The sequence below is a fragment of the Coregonus lavaretus genome (assembly GCF_964263955.1).
Source record: "Coregonus lavaretus genome assembly, chromosome: 8".
In the NCBI taxonomy this organism is placed as follows: Eukaryota; Metazoa; Chordata; class Actinopteri; order Salmoniformes; family Salmonidae; genus Coregonus; species Coregonus lavaretus.
This window is the reverse complement of record NC_139995.1, coordinates 30530374-30548865: the sequence shown is the minus strand read 5'-3', so window position 1 is coordinate 30548865 and position 18492 is coordinate 30530374. Positions and strand designations below refer to the sequence as shown.

Sequence of the window (18492 nt, the reverse complement as noted above, 5' to 3'; positions counted from 1 at the left end):
AAGTGTAGATGTGTGAGTTAATATAGTCCAAATGTTTGCATTGGGGTAAGTAGAGCCAATGGCCACCATACCCCATACAAACAATGATTACATTTTGTCCGTTTTATACATAAAACTGATATTATTTTTGCAGTCATGCGTATGAACTCAAGTGCATGTTTATTGTTACAGACAAGACATCATCATGCCCTGTGCATACAGACATAAAAAGGGCAGGGGTCTAGCCCCCCTTGAGGTTCTTGAGAGAGCAGCCAAGGAAGTGAGAGAAAGGAAGAAGTCCATTCGAGCAGGAGCAAGGGATGAAAAAATAGACTGAATGACACCAAAGAGGTACAAAAAAGAAAACGATACCTGTACCTGTGCAAAAGAGTGGCTGTGATAGAGTAGCAGAGGCACACAAAGTATTATCTGATGACATGGAGTCTGAGCTTGCTAAACATATCAAGAATCTTGCAGACCAGTTTCATGGGCTTAGTAGCCTCAAATGCAGAGAACTTACCTACGAATTGGCACATCCAAACAATATCCCTGTCCCAGACAAGTGGTCAATAAATGGAAGGGTAAGTGATATTGAACAGAGAATCTATGCATTTAAGTTATTCAATATACCACACCCCCCCCCATTCCTTGAATTAAACTTTGACCAACCAGCACCATCACACACTGTCACAGGACAGCATCACCCACTTACCCCAAGTCTGCTCAATTTACCTTGTCCCTATGCTCAATTTACCCAATACCCGGGATAGATTCTGCCAAGAGACCACTTTTTTTGGACAAGCTATGTTTTCAAAACTGTTATGTTTACATGAATTCTGATTATTTCCAGGGATACACAACATCCTAAAATATATGTAGGTATCTTGGTTAGAAAGAAAACTATATTTCCTTTGACGGAGTGATGCTGAATGTAAAAAATGGCTCAATTTACCCCACTCTCTCCTAGTGATAGTGGAGGGAATTTAAGCTGTCTAATCCAGAATGAAATGACTCTTTGCTCACGCCATACATTTTTTATCATGCCCTCTCTGTGATCAGAGTCAGGACTTTTGCAGTACGTTTCATCTTGTGCTCTAACATGTTTCCCTGTGGTGTTTTCAGGAATGCAGAGAAGATCCTTGGCTACCTGAACTCTAACGTGCTGAGTCATGACCTCATTCCGTCACACGTGAACTTCTCCCAGCTGTCCACCGTAGATTACGCTGAGATATACGGCGTCATCAAGACTGTGAAGGAGGGCAGCTTCGCCGAGCTGGGCCTGGACCCCTGTGTCCTGGAGGATGAGCTCAACAAGGTACAGTGGGTCTGTTTGTCTGGGCTTTGAGCTCTACATCACCGAAACTGGGTCTGAATATAATCCATCTTCACAACACCAAACCAATTAGGCTTTTTCTAGTCATCCTTATAAATCAAATCAAATCTAATTGTATTTGTCACATGCGCCGAATACAACAGATATAGACCTTACAGTGAAATGCTTACAAGCCCTTAACCAACAATGCAGTTTTAAGAAAAATAAGTGTTATGTAAAAAATAGATAAGTAAAAAATTAAATAACAAATACAAAGAAATAACAAATAATTAAAGAGCAGCAGTAAAATAACAGCAGCTAGGCTTTATACAGGGGGTACCGGTACAGAGTCAATGTGCGGGGGCACAGGTTAGCTGAGGTAATTGAGGTAATATGTACATGTACGTAGAGTTAAAGTGACTATGCATAGATAATAAACAGAGAGTAGCAGCAGCGTCCGGGTAGCCATTTGATTAGTTGTTCAGGAGTCTTATGGACCTAGACTTGGCGCTCCGGTACCGCTTACCATGCGGTAGCAGAGAGAACAGTGTATGACTAGGGTGGCTGGAGTCTTTGACAATTTTTAGGGCCTTCCTCTGACACCGCCTGGTATAGAGGTCCTGGATGGCAGGAAGCTTGGCCCCAGTGATGTACTGGGCCGTGCGCACTGCCCTCTGTAGTGCCTTGCGGTCGGAGGCCGATCAGTAGCCATACCAGGCAGTGATGCAACCAGTCATGATGCTCTCGATGGTGCAGCTGTAGAACTTTTTGAGGATCTGAGGACCCATGCCAAATCTTTTCAGTCTCCTGATGGGGAATAGGCTTTGTCGTGCCCTCTTTACGACTGTCTTGGTGTGTTTGGACCATGATAGTTTGTTGGTGATGTGGACACCAAGGAACTTGAAGCTCTCAACCTGCTCCACTACAGCCCCGTCGATGAGAATGGGGGCGTGCTCGGTCCTCCTTTTCCTGTAGTCCACAATCATCTTCTTTGTCTTGATCACGTTGAGGGAGAGGTTGTTATACTGGCACCACACAACCAGGTCTCTGACCTCCTCCCTATAGGCTGTCTCATCGTTGTCGGTGATCAGGCCTACCACTGTTGTGTCGTCGGCAAACTTAATGATGGTGTTGGGGTCGTGCCTGGCCATGCAGTCATTGGTGAACAGGGAGTACAGGAGGGGACTGAGCACATACCCCTGAAGGGCCCCTGTGTTGAGGATCAGCGTGGCAGATGTGTTGTTACCTACCCTTTCCACCTGGGGCGGCCCGTCAGGAAGTCCAGGATATAGTTGCAGAGGGAGGTGTTTAGTCCCAGGGTCCTTAGCTTAGTGATGAGCTTTGAGGGCACTATGGTGTTGAACGCTGAGCTGTAGTCAATGAATAGCATTCTCACGTAGGTGTTCCTTTTGTCAAGGTGGGAAAGGGCAGTGTGGAGTGCAATAGAGATTGCATCATCTGTGGATCTGTTGGGGTGATATGCAAATTGGAGTGGGTCTACGATTTCTGGGATAATGGTGTTGATGTGAGCCATGACCACCATTTCAAAGCACTTCATGGCTACAGACGTGAGTTCTACGGGTCTGTAGTCATTTAGGCAGGTTACATTTAGTGTTGTTGGGCACAGGGACTATGGTGGTCTGCTTGAAACATGTTGGTATTACAGACTCAGTCAAGGACAGGTTGAAAATGTCAGGGAAGACACTTGCCAGTTGGTCAGCACATGCTCGGAGTACACGTCCTGGTAATCCGCCTGGCCCTGCGGCCTTGTGAATGTTGACCTGTTTGAAGGTCTTACTCACATCCAGTGGCGGCTCCTGAAAAAATTCTCAGGAGGGGCAATTTTTCTGATGATTTAGGTGACCTACACACGTGCACGAGTCCGTGCACGCGATTCCAGATATCTTTACCTCTGAATAAACTGCCTTTATTATACCATATCCACCCTGTCCAAAGTCTCTACTTGGTCTCAGTTCTCCAGTAAACTTGTGATTATCAACAGTACACAACGGTAACAAACAATTGGGGGAACTCACGGGGCAGATAGTAACCACTTAAAAGGAAGCGATTCCCAAACCTTCCATAACAAAGCCATCACCTACAGAGAGATGAACTTGGAGAAGAGTCCCCTAAGTAAGCTTGTCCTGGGCCTCTGTTCACAAACACAAACAGACCCCACACAGCCCCAGGACAACAACAACAACAACAACAACAACACAATTAGACCCAACCAAATCATGAGAAAACAAAAAGAGAATTACTTGACACATTGGAAAGAACAAACAAAAAAACAGAGCAAACTAGAATGCTATTTGGCCCTAAACAGAGAGTACACAGTGGCAGAATACCTGACCACTGTGACTGACCCAAACTTAATGAAAGCTTTGACTATGTACAGACTCAGTGACCATAGCCTTGCTATTGAGAAAGGCCGCCGTAGGCAGACCTGGCTCTCAAGAGAAGACAGGCTATGTGCACACTGCCCACAAAATGAGGTGGAAACTGAGCTGCACTTCCTAACCTCCTGCCAAATGTATGACCATATTAGAGACACATATTTCCCTCAGATTACAGCGATCCACAAAGAATTCGAAAACAAACCCAATTTTGATAAACTCCCTTATCTACTGGGTGAAAAACCACAGTGTGCCATCACAGCTGCAAGATTTGTGACCTGTTGCCACAAGAAAAGGGCAACCAGTGAAGAACAAACACCATTGTAAATACAACCCATATTTATGTTTATTTATTTTCCCATTTGTACTTTAACTATTTGCACATTGTAACAACACTGTATATATACATAATATGACATTTGAAATGTCTTTATTCTTTTGAAACTTCTGAGTGTAATGTTTACTGTTAATATTTATTGTTTATTTCACTTTTGTTTACTATCTACTTCCCTTGCTTTGGCAATGTTAACACACGTTTCCCATGCCAATAAAGCCCTTAAATTGAATTTAATTGATAGTAAGGTCGCAATGACACAGAAAGCAGTTCAATGTCGGGGTACAGAGTCGCTCTCTTACCAGGATCGCGGTCCGCTCTGACCAGGGTGAAGGTGGCCGGCTCCACTTCTCTGTCCGGGACTCATCCAGCCAAGTCTCCCAGCTGTATTGGGATTCAGCTGCCAGCAGCGTTTTCATTATTTAGTCCGTTCGTAGCGGGTATGTACACGATCAACAAGATCAGTCCAAAACCAACCACTGGAAATCCATGGTTGGCAGAATGTTTGTAAACTAAGTCTACAAATTAAAAACATAAAATAACGCCGCACTGCAGGTCGCAACAGAGACGCTTCTAGCCGCCATTGTCTTAGTTACGTTCAACGTTACGTCACGTATGACGAAAGCGCGTAAGTGCAAGCCCACAGACACCCATAGAGAATGTATTGAAAGCTTTGAAATGTGAAAAAAATAGATTTTACATGACAGGCTATGAGAGACTTCTGGGCGATTTTCAACTTGACTGAAATCGCCCCAAAAACGGGCGGGGCCATTTGAAGCACGACTTTAGCCTGATTTGACATTTAGTGGCTGGCAGATCAGACGTGAACACTGATAACTGCTGTTGCCGTGATATAATTGATTAGAAAAAAAATCCCTTCCTTTTCCCGTTTGGCAGTGCGTCGCCCATATCGCCCTATTGAACAAGCCGTCCCTGCTCACATCGGCTACGGAGAGCGTGATCACACAGTCGTCCAGAACAGCTGATGCTCTCATGCATGCTTCAGTGTTGCTTGCCTCGAAGCGAGCATAGAAGTAATTTAGCTCGTCTGGTAGGTTTGTGTCACTGGGCAGCTCGCGGCTGTGCTTCCCTTTGTGGTCTGTAATAGTTTGCAGGCCCTGCCACATCCGACGCGCGTCGGAGCCGGTGTTGTACGATTCAATCTTAGTCCTGTATTGACGCTTTGCCTGTTTGATGGTTCGTCGAAGGGCATAGCGGGATTTCTTATAAGCGTCCGGGTTAGAGTCCCTCTCCCTGAAAGCGGCAGCTCTACCCTTTAGCTCAGTGTGGATGTTGCCTGTAATCCATGGCTTCTGGTTGGGGTATGTACGTACAGTCACTGTGGGGACGACGTCATCGATGCACTTATTGATGAAGCCAGTGACTGATGTGGTGTACTCCTTAATGCCATCGGAAGAATCCCGAAACATATTCCAGTCTGTGCTAGCAAAACAGTCCTGTAGCTTAGCATCTGCGTCATCTGACCACTTCTTTATTGACCGAGTCACTGGTGCTTCCTGCTTTAGTTTTAACTAAACTCCTTCTTGGCTCTTCTGTCCCCTCTCCCTCTCTCTATCACAATCTCTTGGTTCTCCTTTGCTCCCTCTCTCCTTCACTCTTTTTTTCTCTTTCTCTCTATCCATCCCTCTCTCTCTGCAGTCAGTGCAGGGTACAGGATTGGCCTTCATTGCCTTCACAGAGGCCATGACTCATTTCCCGGCCTCTCCCTTCTGGTCCGTCATGTTCTTCTTCATGCTCATCAACCTGGGCCTGGGCAGTTGATCGGCACCATGACAGGCATCACCACGCCCGTCCTTGACACCTACAAGGTCCAGAAGGAGCTCTTCACAGCTCAGCCCTAAAATCCACTGTGGCTCTCCCATTCTCCTCTATCATAGTTTCTTACACAAATTCAGCACTTTTCACCAAGACAGAGTGGGGAGCTAGGTAAGACTCACAAATTCTGAGATTTTTAAGGATGACTACTTTTTTATACTATTGTTGTAGTCCTTTCAGGGCTGATTACAAAGTAATAGCAATAAAAGCAATGTTGCATACATACACTACCAGTCCAAAGTTTGGACACACCTACTCATTCAAGGGATTTTCTTTATTTTTACTATTTTCTACATTGTAGAATAATAGTGAAGACATCAAAACTATGAAATAATACATATGGAATCAGGTATTAACCAAAAAAGTGTTAAACAAATCAAAATATATTTTAGATTCTTTAAAGTAGCCACCCTTTGCCTTGATGACAGCTTTGCACACTCTTGGCATTCTCTCAACCACTACATATCTACAATACAAAATGTATAATCATTGGTGGAAAAAGTACCCAATTGTTATACTTGAGTAAAAGTAAAAGTGAAAGTCACCCAGTAAAATACTACTTGAGTAAAAGTCTAAAAGTACTTGGTTTTAAATATTCTTAAGTATCAAAAATAAATGTAATTGCTAAAATATACTTAAGTATCAAAAGTAAAAGTATTAATCATTTCTAATTCCTTATATTAAGGGGCACACTCTGACACTCAGACATCATTTACGAATGAAACATGTGTGAGTCCGCCAGATCAGAGGCAGTAGGGATGACCAGGGATGTTCTCTTGATAAGTGCGTGAATTGGAAAAATGTTCTTTCCAACTAAGCATTCAAAATGTAATGAGTACTTTTGGGTGTCAGGGAAAATGTATGGAGTAAAATTACATTATTTTCTTTAGGAATGTAGTGAAGTAAAAGTAAAAGTTGTCAGAAATATAAATAGTAAAATAAAGTACAGATACCCCCAAAAAACTACTTAAGTAGTACTTTAAAGTATTTTTACTTACAGTAAGTACTTTACACCACTGTGTCTAATACCACAATACAACAATATTACAACATTACAATGTGCGTATGCGTGTGTGTGCCTGTGTGTGTGTCTTTTCATAGTCTGTGTTGTTCCATAAAGTGTCGTTTTATCTGTTTATCTATTTTCAGTGTGCTGCTGCATCATAGCCTTTTTCTGTGGCCTGCTCTTCGTCCAGCGCTCTGGGAACTACTTTGTCACCATGTTTGATGACTACTCCGCTGGTCTGCCACTCACTGTCGTGGTCATCCTAGAGAATGTGTCAGTGGCCTGGATCTACGGCACCAAGAGGTACAGGATGGCGTCTCCTCAGAGAGCCCTATAGTGTCAGAGGTAGCTTTGTAAAGTGAACACACTGATCATCACTGATATTGCAATGTGTGTTTTTATATGAATTAAGAGGAAAGTTGGATAAGAGGATGAAGATTGAGAAAGAGTCAAGGAAAATGTGAATACTGTAAACTGTAAACTGAAGGAGTTGGCTGGACCTATTTTAAACCCACCTGTATGTGTGTGTCAGGTTTATGCAGGACCTGGAGGACATGTTGGGTTTCCGGCCCAATGCCTTCTATTTCTACATGTGGAAGTACGTCTCCCCTTGTTGTCTCATCGTTCTCATTATGGCTACTGTCATCGAGATGGCCATCAGCCCGCCAGGGTACAATGCATGGGTGGAGGAACTGGTCAGTCAACCTGTTGCAAAACAGTCAAAAGTTTCATATAGACACTTGACATTTTGTGTACTAGCCTTGTTACAGAGTTTGCAGTCAGCACCAGGAGTATTTCTTTTTCACCTTATGTCCCTTGTTTCTCTCTCTATAGGCTCAGGAGCGTTTCCAGAGCTACCCTCCCTGGGCATTGGCCATGTGCTTCTCCCTCATCGTGGTGGCCATGCTTCCTCTCCCCACCGTCTTCATCGCCCGCCACTTCAACCTGATGTCTGACGGCTCCAACAAGCTGTCCGTCTCCTACCGCAAGAGCATGATGAAGGACATCTCCAACCTGGAGGTGGACGAGACACGCTTCATCCTGGGCAAGAACCCAGGAGAGACACCTTCGCCCAAGTCCCCGTCCCAAGCCTACCTGGTCCCCCCAGGCACCAAACCCCTGGAAAACCCCAACTCCCTGTCAGCCAACAGCTGCTACGGGACGGGCTTGCAGAACACCATCAGCCCCACAACCCCCACAACCCCCACCACCCCCGTCAACCCCACCGTCCCTGAGTGCGACTCATGATCACTGTCCATCCTCTTCATGTCCCTCCCCCTAGCCTGACCCTAAACCCCTAACGATCACCCTCCTACAGGCCAACTCACACTTAACCCTACAGAGTCTCACCACCAGGGGGTGCTGCAGCGCTGCCCAAAACACCTCCACCCTCAGCTATTTGTGACCCTTATCACAGGACACCCCTCTCCCCTCTCCAACATACCCAGAGGTTAGAGTTTACTGCAGCAGGGGCTGCCACACAGGCCTCTGCTTTTACGAGGAACCACGTGGTCAGGTGTCTGAGATGTTACAGTGGTGTGTATCTATTCCTAATGGAGGGTATTCAATGCTGGACATGCAGTATGTTTTGGTCTAGAGGCCCAGCAGCAGTATTCTCATCCTGCTCTGCTCTGCTTATTGCAGACAGAGTTTAGGGGAATGTAGAGAGAATCATATTTACATTGGCACTAAGTGAAACTGAATGTGAGTAGCTATACAGTGCATTCGGAAAGTATTCAGACCCCTTGACTTTTTCCACATTTTGAAACGTTACAGCCTTATTCTAAAATTCATTTTTTTTTGTCCTCATCAATCTACGCACAATACCCCATAATGACAAAGCGAAAAAAGGTTTTTCGAAATGTTTGCAAATGTATAAAAATAAAAAAACAGACAGAAGTATTCAGACCCTTTGCTATGACACTCGAAATTGAACTCAGGTGCATCCTCTTTCCATTGATCGTCCTTGAGATGTTTCTACAACTTGGATTGGAGTCCACCTGTGGTAAATTAAATTGATTGGACATGATTTGGAAAGGCACACACCTGTCTTTATAAGGTCCCACAGTTGACAGTTAATGTCAGAGGAAAAACCATGCCATGAGGTCGAAGGAATTGTCCGTAGAGCTCCGAGACAGGATTGTGTCAATGCACAGATCTGGGGAAGGGGTACCAAAAATTGTATGCAGCATTGAAGGTCCCCAAGAATACAGTGGCCTCCATCATTCTTAAATGGAAGAAGTTTGGAACCACCAAGACTCTTCCTAGAGCTGGCTGCCCAGCCAAACTGAGCAATCAGGGGAGAAGGGCCTTGGGCAGGGAGGTGACCAAGAACCCGATGGTCACTCTTACAGAGCTCCAGAGTTCCTCTGTGGAGATGGGAGAACATTCCAGAAGGACAACCATCTCTGCAGCACTCCACCAATCAGGCATTTATAGTATAGCCAAGCGTCACGTCTGGAGGAAACCTGGCACCATCCCTACGGTGAAGCATGGTGGTGGCAGCATCATGCTGTGGGGATGTTTTTCAGCGGCAGGGACTGGGAGACTATTCAGAATCGAGGGAAAGATGAACGGAGCAAAGTACAGAAAGATCCTTGATGAAAACCTCAGACTGGGGCGAAGGTTCACCTTCCAACAGGACAACGACCCTAAGCACACAGCCAAGACAACACAGGAGTGGCTTCGGGACAAGTCTCTGAATGTCCTTGAGTGGCCCAGCCAGAGCCCGGACTTGAACCCAATTAAACATCTCTGGAGAGACCTGAAAATAGCTGTGCAGCGATGCTCCCCATCCAACCTGACAGAGCTTGAGAGGATCTGCAGAGAAGAATGGGAGAAACTCTCCAAATACAGGCGTGCCCAGCTTGTAGCGTCATACCCAAGGAGACTCAAGGCTGTAATCGCTGCCGAAGGTGCTTCAACAAAGTACTGAGTAAAGGGTCTGAATACTTATGTAAATGTGGTATTTCTGTTATTTATTTTTAATACATTTGCAAAAATAAAAACCTGTTTTTGCTTTGTCATTAGGGGGTATTGTGTGAAGCTTGATGAGGGAAAAAACTATTCAATACATTTTAGAATAAGGCTGTAACGTAACGAAATGTGGAAAAAGTGAAAGGGTCTGTGTCACGCCCTGGCTCTGGGGACTCTTGTATGTTGAGCCAGGGTGTTAGTTTCTTTGTGTAGTGTCTATGTTTCGTTTTCTATGTTCTGTTCTAGGTTATGTGGTTCTATGTTGGCCGGGGTGGTTCTCAATCAGAGGCAACGAGAATCAGCTGTTGCTTGTTGTCTCTGATTGGGAACCATACTTAGGCAGCCTGTTGTGCACTTGTGTTTTGTGGGATCTTGTTCCGTGTTGGTTTGTGTTCATGACCGAGGACTTCACGTTTCGTTTTGTTGTTTTGTATTTTGTATCGTGTTGCTAGTACACTATTAAAGAGATGTACGCATATCACGCTGCGCCTTGGTCCAATCATTATGACGATCGTGACAGTCTGAATACTTTCCGAATGCAATGTATATATTTGTGGCAGGTTTGAAGCCTTTTACGCTTTGCAGTCCTCCATATCAGTCCTCTATATCAAATAGAGTGTAGTAATGCTTTCCCTAGATTTTATGTAGAACATTTCCTTGTAATTTAGTGTGCCACTGAAGCACTTGAGCAGACCACTGCTCTTGACACACCTCCTTTCGCTGCAATGCTCTACCTGTTTCAGCTAAGTGTTTAGAGGCAGGAACAATATTGTTTGGCATTGGTTACAGTGCCAACTCCAGAGGGCTCTGTATATTTTGAAAGACTATGTGCAAGGCTGCTGTAAAGACACTGTCTGTCACGTTCGTTTAAAGAAGGGTCGGACCAAGGCGCAGCGTGATATGCGTACATGTTTATTAACGATAAACACACGTCAAAACAACAAAGGAAACGAAACGTGAAGTCCAAAGGTACAACACAACAAACCTTACACGGAACAAGAACCCACAACAAGACAGTGCCAAAAGGCTGCCTAAGTATGATTCCCAATCAGAGACAACGAGCGACAGCTGCCTCTGATTGGGAACCACACCGGCCAACATAGAAATACTAATCTAGAATATTCACACCCTGACCAAACTAGCTAGAGTTCTGTAGGCCAGGGCGTGACACTGTCTTCATTTTCTATTTGCTAGCATTCATGCTCTTCACATAAGCACCACTGTCTCATCTAGTGTCAGTCTCCTACTGTATCTTGTGTACTTTAAGCCAATACTGTCCTTGTTCATCATGTAGGAGTTATATATTGTGATACTTCAGGCCACGCATACAGTAGCTAGTGTCTTAGAAACTTCCGTACCTCCACCAAAGAGTCTGCATGTCGACTACGTTCTGTACATACACCATAGAGCGGAATTAACAGATCACCATCACTTTCAGAGCAGAAATCCAGGAAGAAACGCACTGTATAATGTGCTGCTATTGATGTAGAAGATGAAAGAGGACTTGTCCAGTCATTATAAATAGCACAGATGAAGAGTACAAAAGGAGTCCCTCCCGGGCACAAAACGTTTTTGATGATCTCATATTATGAGAAGTTTTTGCAATAAATTACTACCAAGCACATAAAAATGTATTGACATAACCTTGTTACAAATAATTCATCAGCACAAGAAAGATTGTAGTATGTATAGGCACAAATAGGAATGTATTACAGCAAATGTGATGATTAAGGAGCTTTGACCAAATCAGATCGAAGTCTGATTGTAAAGCAATCTCCATTTTACTGAGGAATATAAACCTTCCCATGGTTGATCCTCAAATCTCTATTTACTGATACTCATGAGCAGAACGGCAGTGCTTCATGTAAGTGTGTCTTAATTTAAACCAAGAGCACAGTTCTCCATTGGACTATTTCAACCCTCTTACAGAAGTGAAGTATTAAAACCAGATAGAGAACTCACACAAGCATACAGTGTTAGTTTAATATCTGCCAAGACCTTTTCCCACAAGTATTTACACACCTTCATCACACAGATAGCAAAGCTTTTACCGTACGTTGTTACCGTAACAAAAAAAAAGCACACCTGACAATCTGAAATGACAGGGAAGGAAGAAAATCCCCCCCAAAAAAGAAAATATATATAAAATCAACATGACCCATAAAGCAACATGACCCACTTGGCCTGTCACTCTTATCAATTGATTTACAGCTAGCTGTGAAGTCAAAATGATTCCATTTAGCTAACTTTATTTTTTGAAGAGGATTCCTTTATTTAGATTTGTATCACAATGTTCAAAGCCATGCATGGTGTTGATGATTAAATTGACTATATTTATATTACTGTATAATATACTATCTGTGTATGTTGGTGCGCATAATGTTTAAAGACTAATTACGATTTTATCTGTAAAGGTGACCAGTTGTATGTTTTCATCCTGTGTATATTTTATTGTATATTTGAAGATTTCTCTATTTTGTAGTTGGTATACCTTATCTATGACTATGGGACTTTAAAAGGAGTGGGAAGATGGGAGGGGGGTACAGTATGTTAACCTTGTGTGATCCCAATGTAGCCTCGTTTTGTGAACGTGTATTGTCGAACACTGACAAGCTGCATGTGCAGCACTCTGGTTCTGATGTGTTCCTCTCTCAGCTGCTTATAGAGAGGCGTGGCCCTCCAGATAAGAACATATGGATAAGCATATCCATGCAGTCACCAGTCTTTGCTTGAAGTTATAGTCAAGATTTGTTTTAGTCATTGGCCTGGAGCCAGTCCCTCTTATGATTGTACCATGTTGAAATCCCTCACTTTGAAAGTTTGTAAATATTATTATGTCTGTAAGATTTTACAACAAATAATAATCAAATTATTCTAAAGATAGAGCAAAACTTGTGAAGTATATAAATGTCTTAACACTGCAGAACTGTTTTAATAAGAGTTCATGTGGAAGAAATTACTATTGAATGTGGTGAAAACTCCAAAAGAGTATTGTTATGTTTCTGTTTTGTTGTCTGCATATTGGTATGCTCAATGTTTGCCCAAGCTTCTGTACAGTCTGTGTTAAAGCATTATTGTACTATATTATCTGCTGGAGCAACAGTAGAGGGATGGGAGGCTAAAACCTCTGTAGGGAAAATGAGTTGTGGTTAGGAACTGCCCCTTTGTAGCTAAAGTGTTATAGTGACTCAACATAATATGAGTGTGTGAGTGTGGTTATGTGTATTTGTGTCTATGAATGTGTGTTAGTGAGTTTGTAGTTTCCTTCTGATAATAAGTGGGTGCAGGGCCTTACCAAGCACAACTTGAACATTGAATCGGAGACACAACCAGAACCTACTCTCTCTTCCATCATTATGATTGTACAGTATTGAAGCTACATGTGAAAAGAGTAAAGATATTTTTTGGATATCACCAAAAAGATAAATAAACCATAAACAACCTGTCAAGTGATTTGTGTTTAACTTTTAGGGCAAGCTAGATATCTAGATAAGATACATGTAGTCTGGGTGGCCTGGAACACTGTGCTGTTCTGTTTACAAATGGGAGCATAAGGCTTCCTAGCATTACGCAGTTCAGCCATTTGGCACTCAACATATCCCACATTGGGACATAACCATGGTTGCAGCAGAACACATTCACACATGTCCTCACTCTCATTAAGTACTACATACTGTACACAGAGGAAAGTATTGTCATGGTCCACAAGGATCATAATTCATTCACATTTCAATTCAATGTAAATACGCCCTTTGTACAGATTTGTAAAGCAATCACTTGGAGAGGCCAACAGATGACACATATTTGAACAGAGCTGTTGTTATTCTGGCAGAGGAAATGGTGCTGTCCTCCCTCACTGTGGCGTCATAACGGATGTTTTGGCAGAGAACAGCTAAATGGCTTCTCAGAAGCCCATGTACAACCCTTCAACAAGATTGTGCAAGAGGACACATCAGAACACAGGCATTAGACATTTTTATTAGACTTGTTTTTACTCTGTTGTGTATTATTATAACAAACAGATATTGTGGTGATATTACGCTCTCAACCCAACTGTGACATATAATGAGAAAATTACTTAACAGAAACTTAAAACTATAGAATATACAGTAACTATAATTGCATGTTTTAATTTGTAGTGTTAATATTGTTAGAGGTTTGAATGTTTTTATATAAAAAATTATACATTTCATCTGTGTTTCCATTTCCCCTGATAAATCATCCATTTTGTTTTAAATATCAATGTGATTTCACACTCTCACCTAAACAGAACATAACAAATCATGAATAATAAGTAACCAGGTAAGTACTGATAAAATTACAAAAATTGCATTGTTTCAGCTCATTCTTTCACATATCGAAAAAAACATGTCTAAATCAATGCTAAATTCATGTAAAATAAATGAGTATAGCTGAACAAAAATATTAATGCAACATGCAACAATTTCAACGATTTTACTGAGTTACAGTAAATCAGTCATTTGAAATAAATTCATTAGGCCCTAATCTATGGATTTCACATGACTGGGCAGGGGCAAAGCCATGGGTGGGCCTGGGAGGGCATAGGCTGACTGCAGGAATGTCCACCAGAGCAGACAACTCAATATTAGGAAGGTGTTCCTGATGTTTGGTATACTCACTGTATATCGTATCATTTTACATTTGTGTGACTCTTCTTGTCTATCAGTATATCAGTGTTTTGTTACTTGTCGTGTTTTATGTTTTTGTGTAGACCCCAGGAAGAATAGCTGCTGCTTCGGCAAAAGCTAATGGGGATCCGAATAAACCAATAAACCAAAAATATGTAGTACTTTGAATACACACAAACAAATATTGTTATACCATGTGATGGGCTATAAAGATGATAAAATGTAACATGTTATAATGTTATTCATGGTATAACATAACTATAATGTCCCAATCCGGTGTAATGGTACAATCAGGATCCAGTCTTTACCTCCAGGATCTCATACCCAGACTTAGGCTGGGATTCAATTAAAGGCACGTTGGACTCTAAGAGGGAAAGAGAGAGAAAAATTGAGCTTGGTTTCTGAGCAACAAAAATAGGCATATTAATATAATCAAATATGAATATACAAATATTATAAAATACCTGAATAAGACCGCACCCCTGATTACAGGCATAATTCTGTCTGCTCTTGGGGATGGCTGGCTAAGCGCTCCAGACAGGGCAGGTGTTGCCTCTTCTTCTTCTTTGGGAGCTTTTGTTGGGCCATGGCCAGGGAGTAGTACAGGCGGAAGTTATTGACTATGACTGGGACAGGCATGGCTATGGTCAGAATACCTGCCAGAGCACACAGGGCTCCAATTACCATGCCGGAACAGGTCTCCGGGTACATGTCCCCATAGCCCAGGGTTGTCATGGTAACCACCGCCCACCAGAAGCTTATGGGGATGTTCTTAAAATTGGTGTGTGCAGCCAAAGTTGGGTCTTCAGGGTCACCATGTACTCGCTCTGCATAGAATTCCAGGGTGCTGAAAATTAGTATTCCAATTCCAAAGAGGACAGCGAGGAGGCAGAACTCTGGAACACTGGCCTTTAGTGTGTAGACTAACACACGGATGCCCACCATGTGGCGCATCAGCTTAAAGATCCTCAGGATCCTCACAAAGCGCAGCACACGCAGGAAGCCCAGGGCTTTCCCACTCAGCCCCACCTCCAGGAAGAAGGGCAGGATGGCCACAAAGTCAATGATGTTCAGTATGTTCTTCACAAACACCAGTATGTTGGAGCAGCAGGTGAAACGTACCAGAAACTCAAATATGAACCACACCACACAGACGCCCTCCACCAGGGTCAGAGCAGGTTCGGTCACTATCTCATAGTACGTCACCTCTTCGGTGTGGTTCCCATCTATGACCAGCTCTGTGCGGTTCTCTAACGTTTGGAAGCTCTGATGTGTCTCCAGACAGAAAGCTGTGATGGAAAGGAGGATGAAGAAGAGGGAAAGAAACGCAATGACCTGCAAATGACAAGAGGCATCATATGACTGAGTGGATCATCTCATAATGATTAAAGACACAAACAACACACTCATTTATTTGTCTTTGCGGTTTGATTGACGTGTTGGATATACAATGGTACTGTATAAAAAAGGCTGTTGGTCGGTGAGATTATTAGGCTTGTGTGCTGTCTCCTAAACTGGCTCAATCCCATGGTCGCTGTTTCATATGGAGCCACATTCCGTTTGGGTGACATGACTCAATGGGAGTTACATGACTGAACCATTCAAGGGACTCTGAGGGTGAATCTCAATTGACTTTTTTATTCCTCACATCTTCTCTGCCCATCTCCTTATCAAAGCACATCGGAGCAGAAGATCTGAAGTTCCTGCACTCTAATCTTCTCTGTTTTAAGAAGGAGGAAAGGAAAACGTATGTAAGATATCAAGAAGATAGAATTTAGATTCACCCTGAAGCTTCAATTCTGGTGAAGCTGCTTTTATTATTACAGTCCTAGCCTATGGAACAGCCTACCTGAGAATCTGAGGGTAGTAGAAACAGTGGATTTTTAATTTATTTTTGCACACACCTTTTAGCCTTTACTTATTTGTAAAATGTGGTTTATACTTCTACCTTTTGTACTCGTTTTTATTGCCCTTTATTGTCTGTGATTACTTTTATTTATCTCTTATTCCTTTTTGTTTTCTATTTTTATTTGTGAAGTGCATTGTGTTGCTGCAAGGCAGCAATGAAATGTACTATAGAAATATGTTTGATTTGATTTGATTTTGTTCTTGTGGTCTCCGGCATTTTCCATTTAATTAATGGAGTGGCTGCGGTTCCGGATTTTTTGGGAACCTGATTTGCCATGGCTAAAGACATGGAGATTTCTGTGCATGTGCAAAAATTTTTTTAGAGTAGCTGCTGCCCAGTGCTCCGCTGCCGCTTCCCCCTCCTTGAACACCTTTGCCTGGGGTGTAGCCTACAAATCTTATGTTGAACACAAAGGGCATGGTTGACATGTTCCAACTATTTATTGCATTCCATGCCTCAGTAGGCTATTAAGCATATGCATGATTTCATGTTATTTTTTCAGGAGGGGAATTAGGCTACATGCAGCTATTTACATATTGTACACACAAAGTAATGAGAGAAATGTGAAGGGACTGGTGGCAAGTGAGCTGCAACTACATAGGAAAAAATGTTTGCGTAAAATAACACATGCGCAGAACGTGATCCGGATCCATAGCTTTGAGAAAGCGGTTTCCAGAGGGGCAGAGCAGGGGCAAAACTCAATATTCACAGCCACAGCCTTTAAAGGGGTGTGATATATCAGACATGCTTCAGGCTTTCAGAGCTGCTTCCACATGCTTCTCCAAGCCATTGCAAGTGTTTATTTTTCTTTAAAATTAGTGACTGTTTCAATGCTGTGATCCGTTTCTATGCCTGCTGCCTGCTCTGGACAGTCATTAGAGCTGTTTGGTTTATGGAAAAGCCATATGGTTTTTAACTGCAGTAAACAGAGCCAGCCTGCTAACACACCACCTTCTCCACAGCATGGTAGGAATGCCCAGAGGGAATTGCCAGCCTCACACTGACTAGCCTGATTCAGTCCCTATCAAAACTACAATTTTTTTTTTCATTGGGAGAGAATAAAGAATACAAACCTTGGCAGCCTTAGACGAGAACGGGTCATCAAATAAAGCCCATATTTTCGGTTTCCACCTTTTGAAGCAGCTCTGAGAATTATCTGGGTTGTCCTCAATATCGAATGGCTCTGGAAACTCTTCATTGTGGTGCACATTTGAGTCAGATGACCCGAACGCTGCAAGGGCCTCTTCGGCATCCCTATGTTGGCAGAATGTTAACCAGCAACAAGGTTCCACGTCCGCCTCGTCGACCCCCCAAAAAGCCAACTCCTCTTCAAAAAGGGGACCGCAGACATCTTTTGGACAGTGAAGCTTACCGGTTCTGTAGTAATTCAGAACATTGGAGAAAACACCTGGATGTCTGTCAAAGAATATTTCAGGGTCACCACTGGGGTCATGGTCCATCAGTTTAGCCAAACGGGTACCAGGCAAGCTCTTGAGAGTGCCCATGTAAGTTTCATGACGCATGCCACCAACGTTGATCACAACCTTTTTTGTGACATCCCCTTTTTTGTCCCAGTCTTCCCTTAGACATGTTTTCGACGACGTCCTGTCGTGGCCATGGGCTGAAGTATGGCCCTGAGAGGACACACACATTGAGCTGATCATGACTTGGAGTGGAGAGAATAGCACTTCCAGGAATGTTGTTTAGCCTACGGTCCTCATCTGTGGCAACATTTTTGAAGAGATTTAAAAGGTTTCTCAGGCCCAGGGGTAAAGAAAAACAGCATTAAGGCAGGCTATCATCTCTCTCCTTTGGTAGTTCAGTTTGGGAAGAAATCATGGTCTTTCCTTCTCTTTATTGCTTCAGAGCAGTCCCTCCCTGTAGGCCACACCCTTTCTGCATTCCAAAGTTTTTGTCCACTTCTGTCAGTTAGGGCAACCTGGTCTCCGAGCATTTCGTATTATTCTGTAAGTAAATCCGAGATACTCCATTTAGTATGATATGTTACATTTCGTATGGTATGTATTAATTTGTGGATGTCCATCACCCATTTCATATGATATTTTACGAATAAAAAATGTGTATTATATGTTAC

General features: G+C 42.9%; 1 protein-coding gene and 1 pseudogene across 2 annotated transcripts in view; one reads left to right on the top strand and one right to left on the bottom strand.

The window, feature by feature from the left end:
- Nucleotides 1–8164, top strand: part of LOC311133117 (sodium-dependent neutral amino acid transporter SLC6A17-like) — a 43865-nt pseudogene extending 35701 nt beyond the window's left edge. The window contains exons 7-11 of the transcript in view: nt 1102–1294; nt 5681–5872; nt 7007–7166; nt 7396–7558; nt 7698–8164. The product of the transcript in view is annotated as a sodium-dependent neutral amino acid transporter SLC6A17-like (transcript). The remainder of the gene's footprint in view (nt 1–1101; nt 1295–5680; nt 5873–7006; nt 7167–7395; nt 7559–7697) is intronic.
- Nucleotides 8165–13794: 5630 nt separating this feature from the next.
- LOC311133495 (voltage-gated potassium channel KCNC4-like) lies at nt 13795–18226 on the bottom strand. Its single transcript, XM_084166984.1, has 3 exons — nt 17471–18226; nt 14953–15823; nt 13795–14852 (listed from the first exon to the last, which is right to left on the bottom strand). Exons 1-2 carry the CDS (start codon nt 18059–18061, stop codon nt 14975–14977), a joined length of 1440 nt encoding a protein of 479 aa, XP_084023110.1. The 5' UTR covers nt 18062–18226; the 3' UTR covers nt 13795–14852; nt 14953–14974.
- Between the last annotated feature and the right edge of the window lie 266 nt (nt 18227–18492).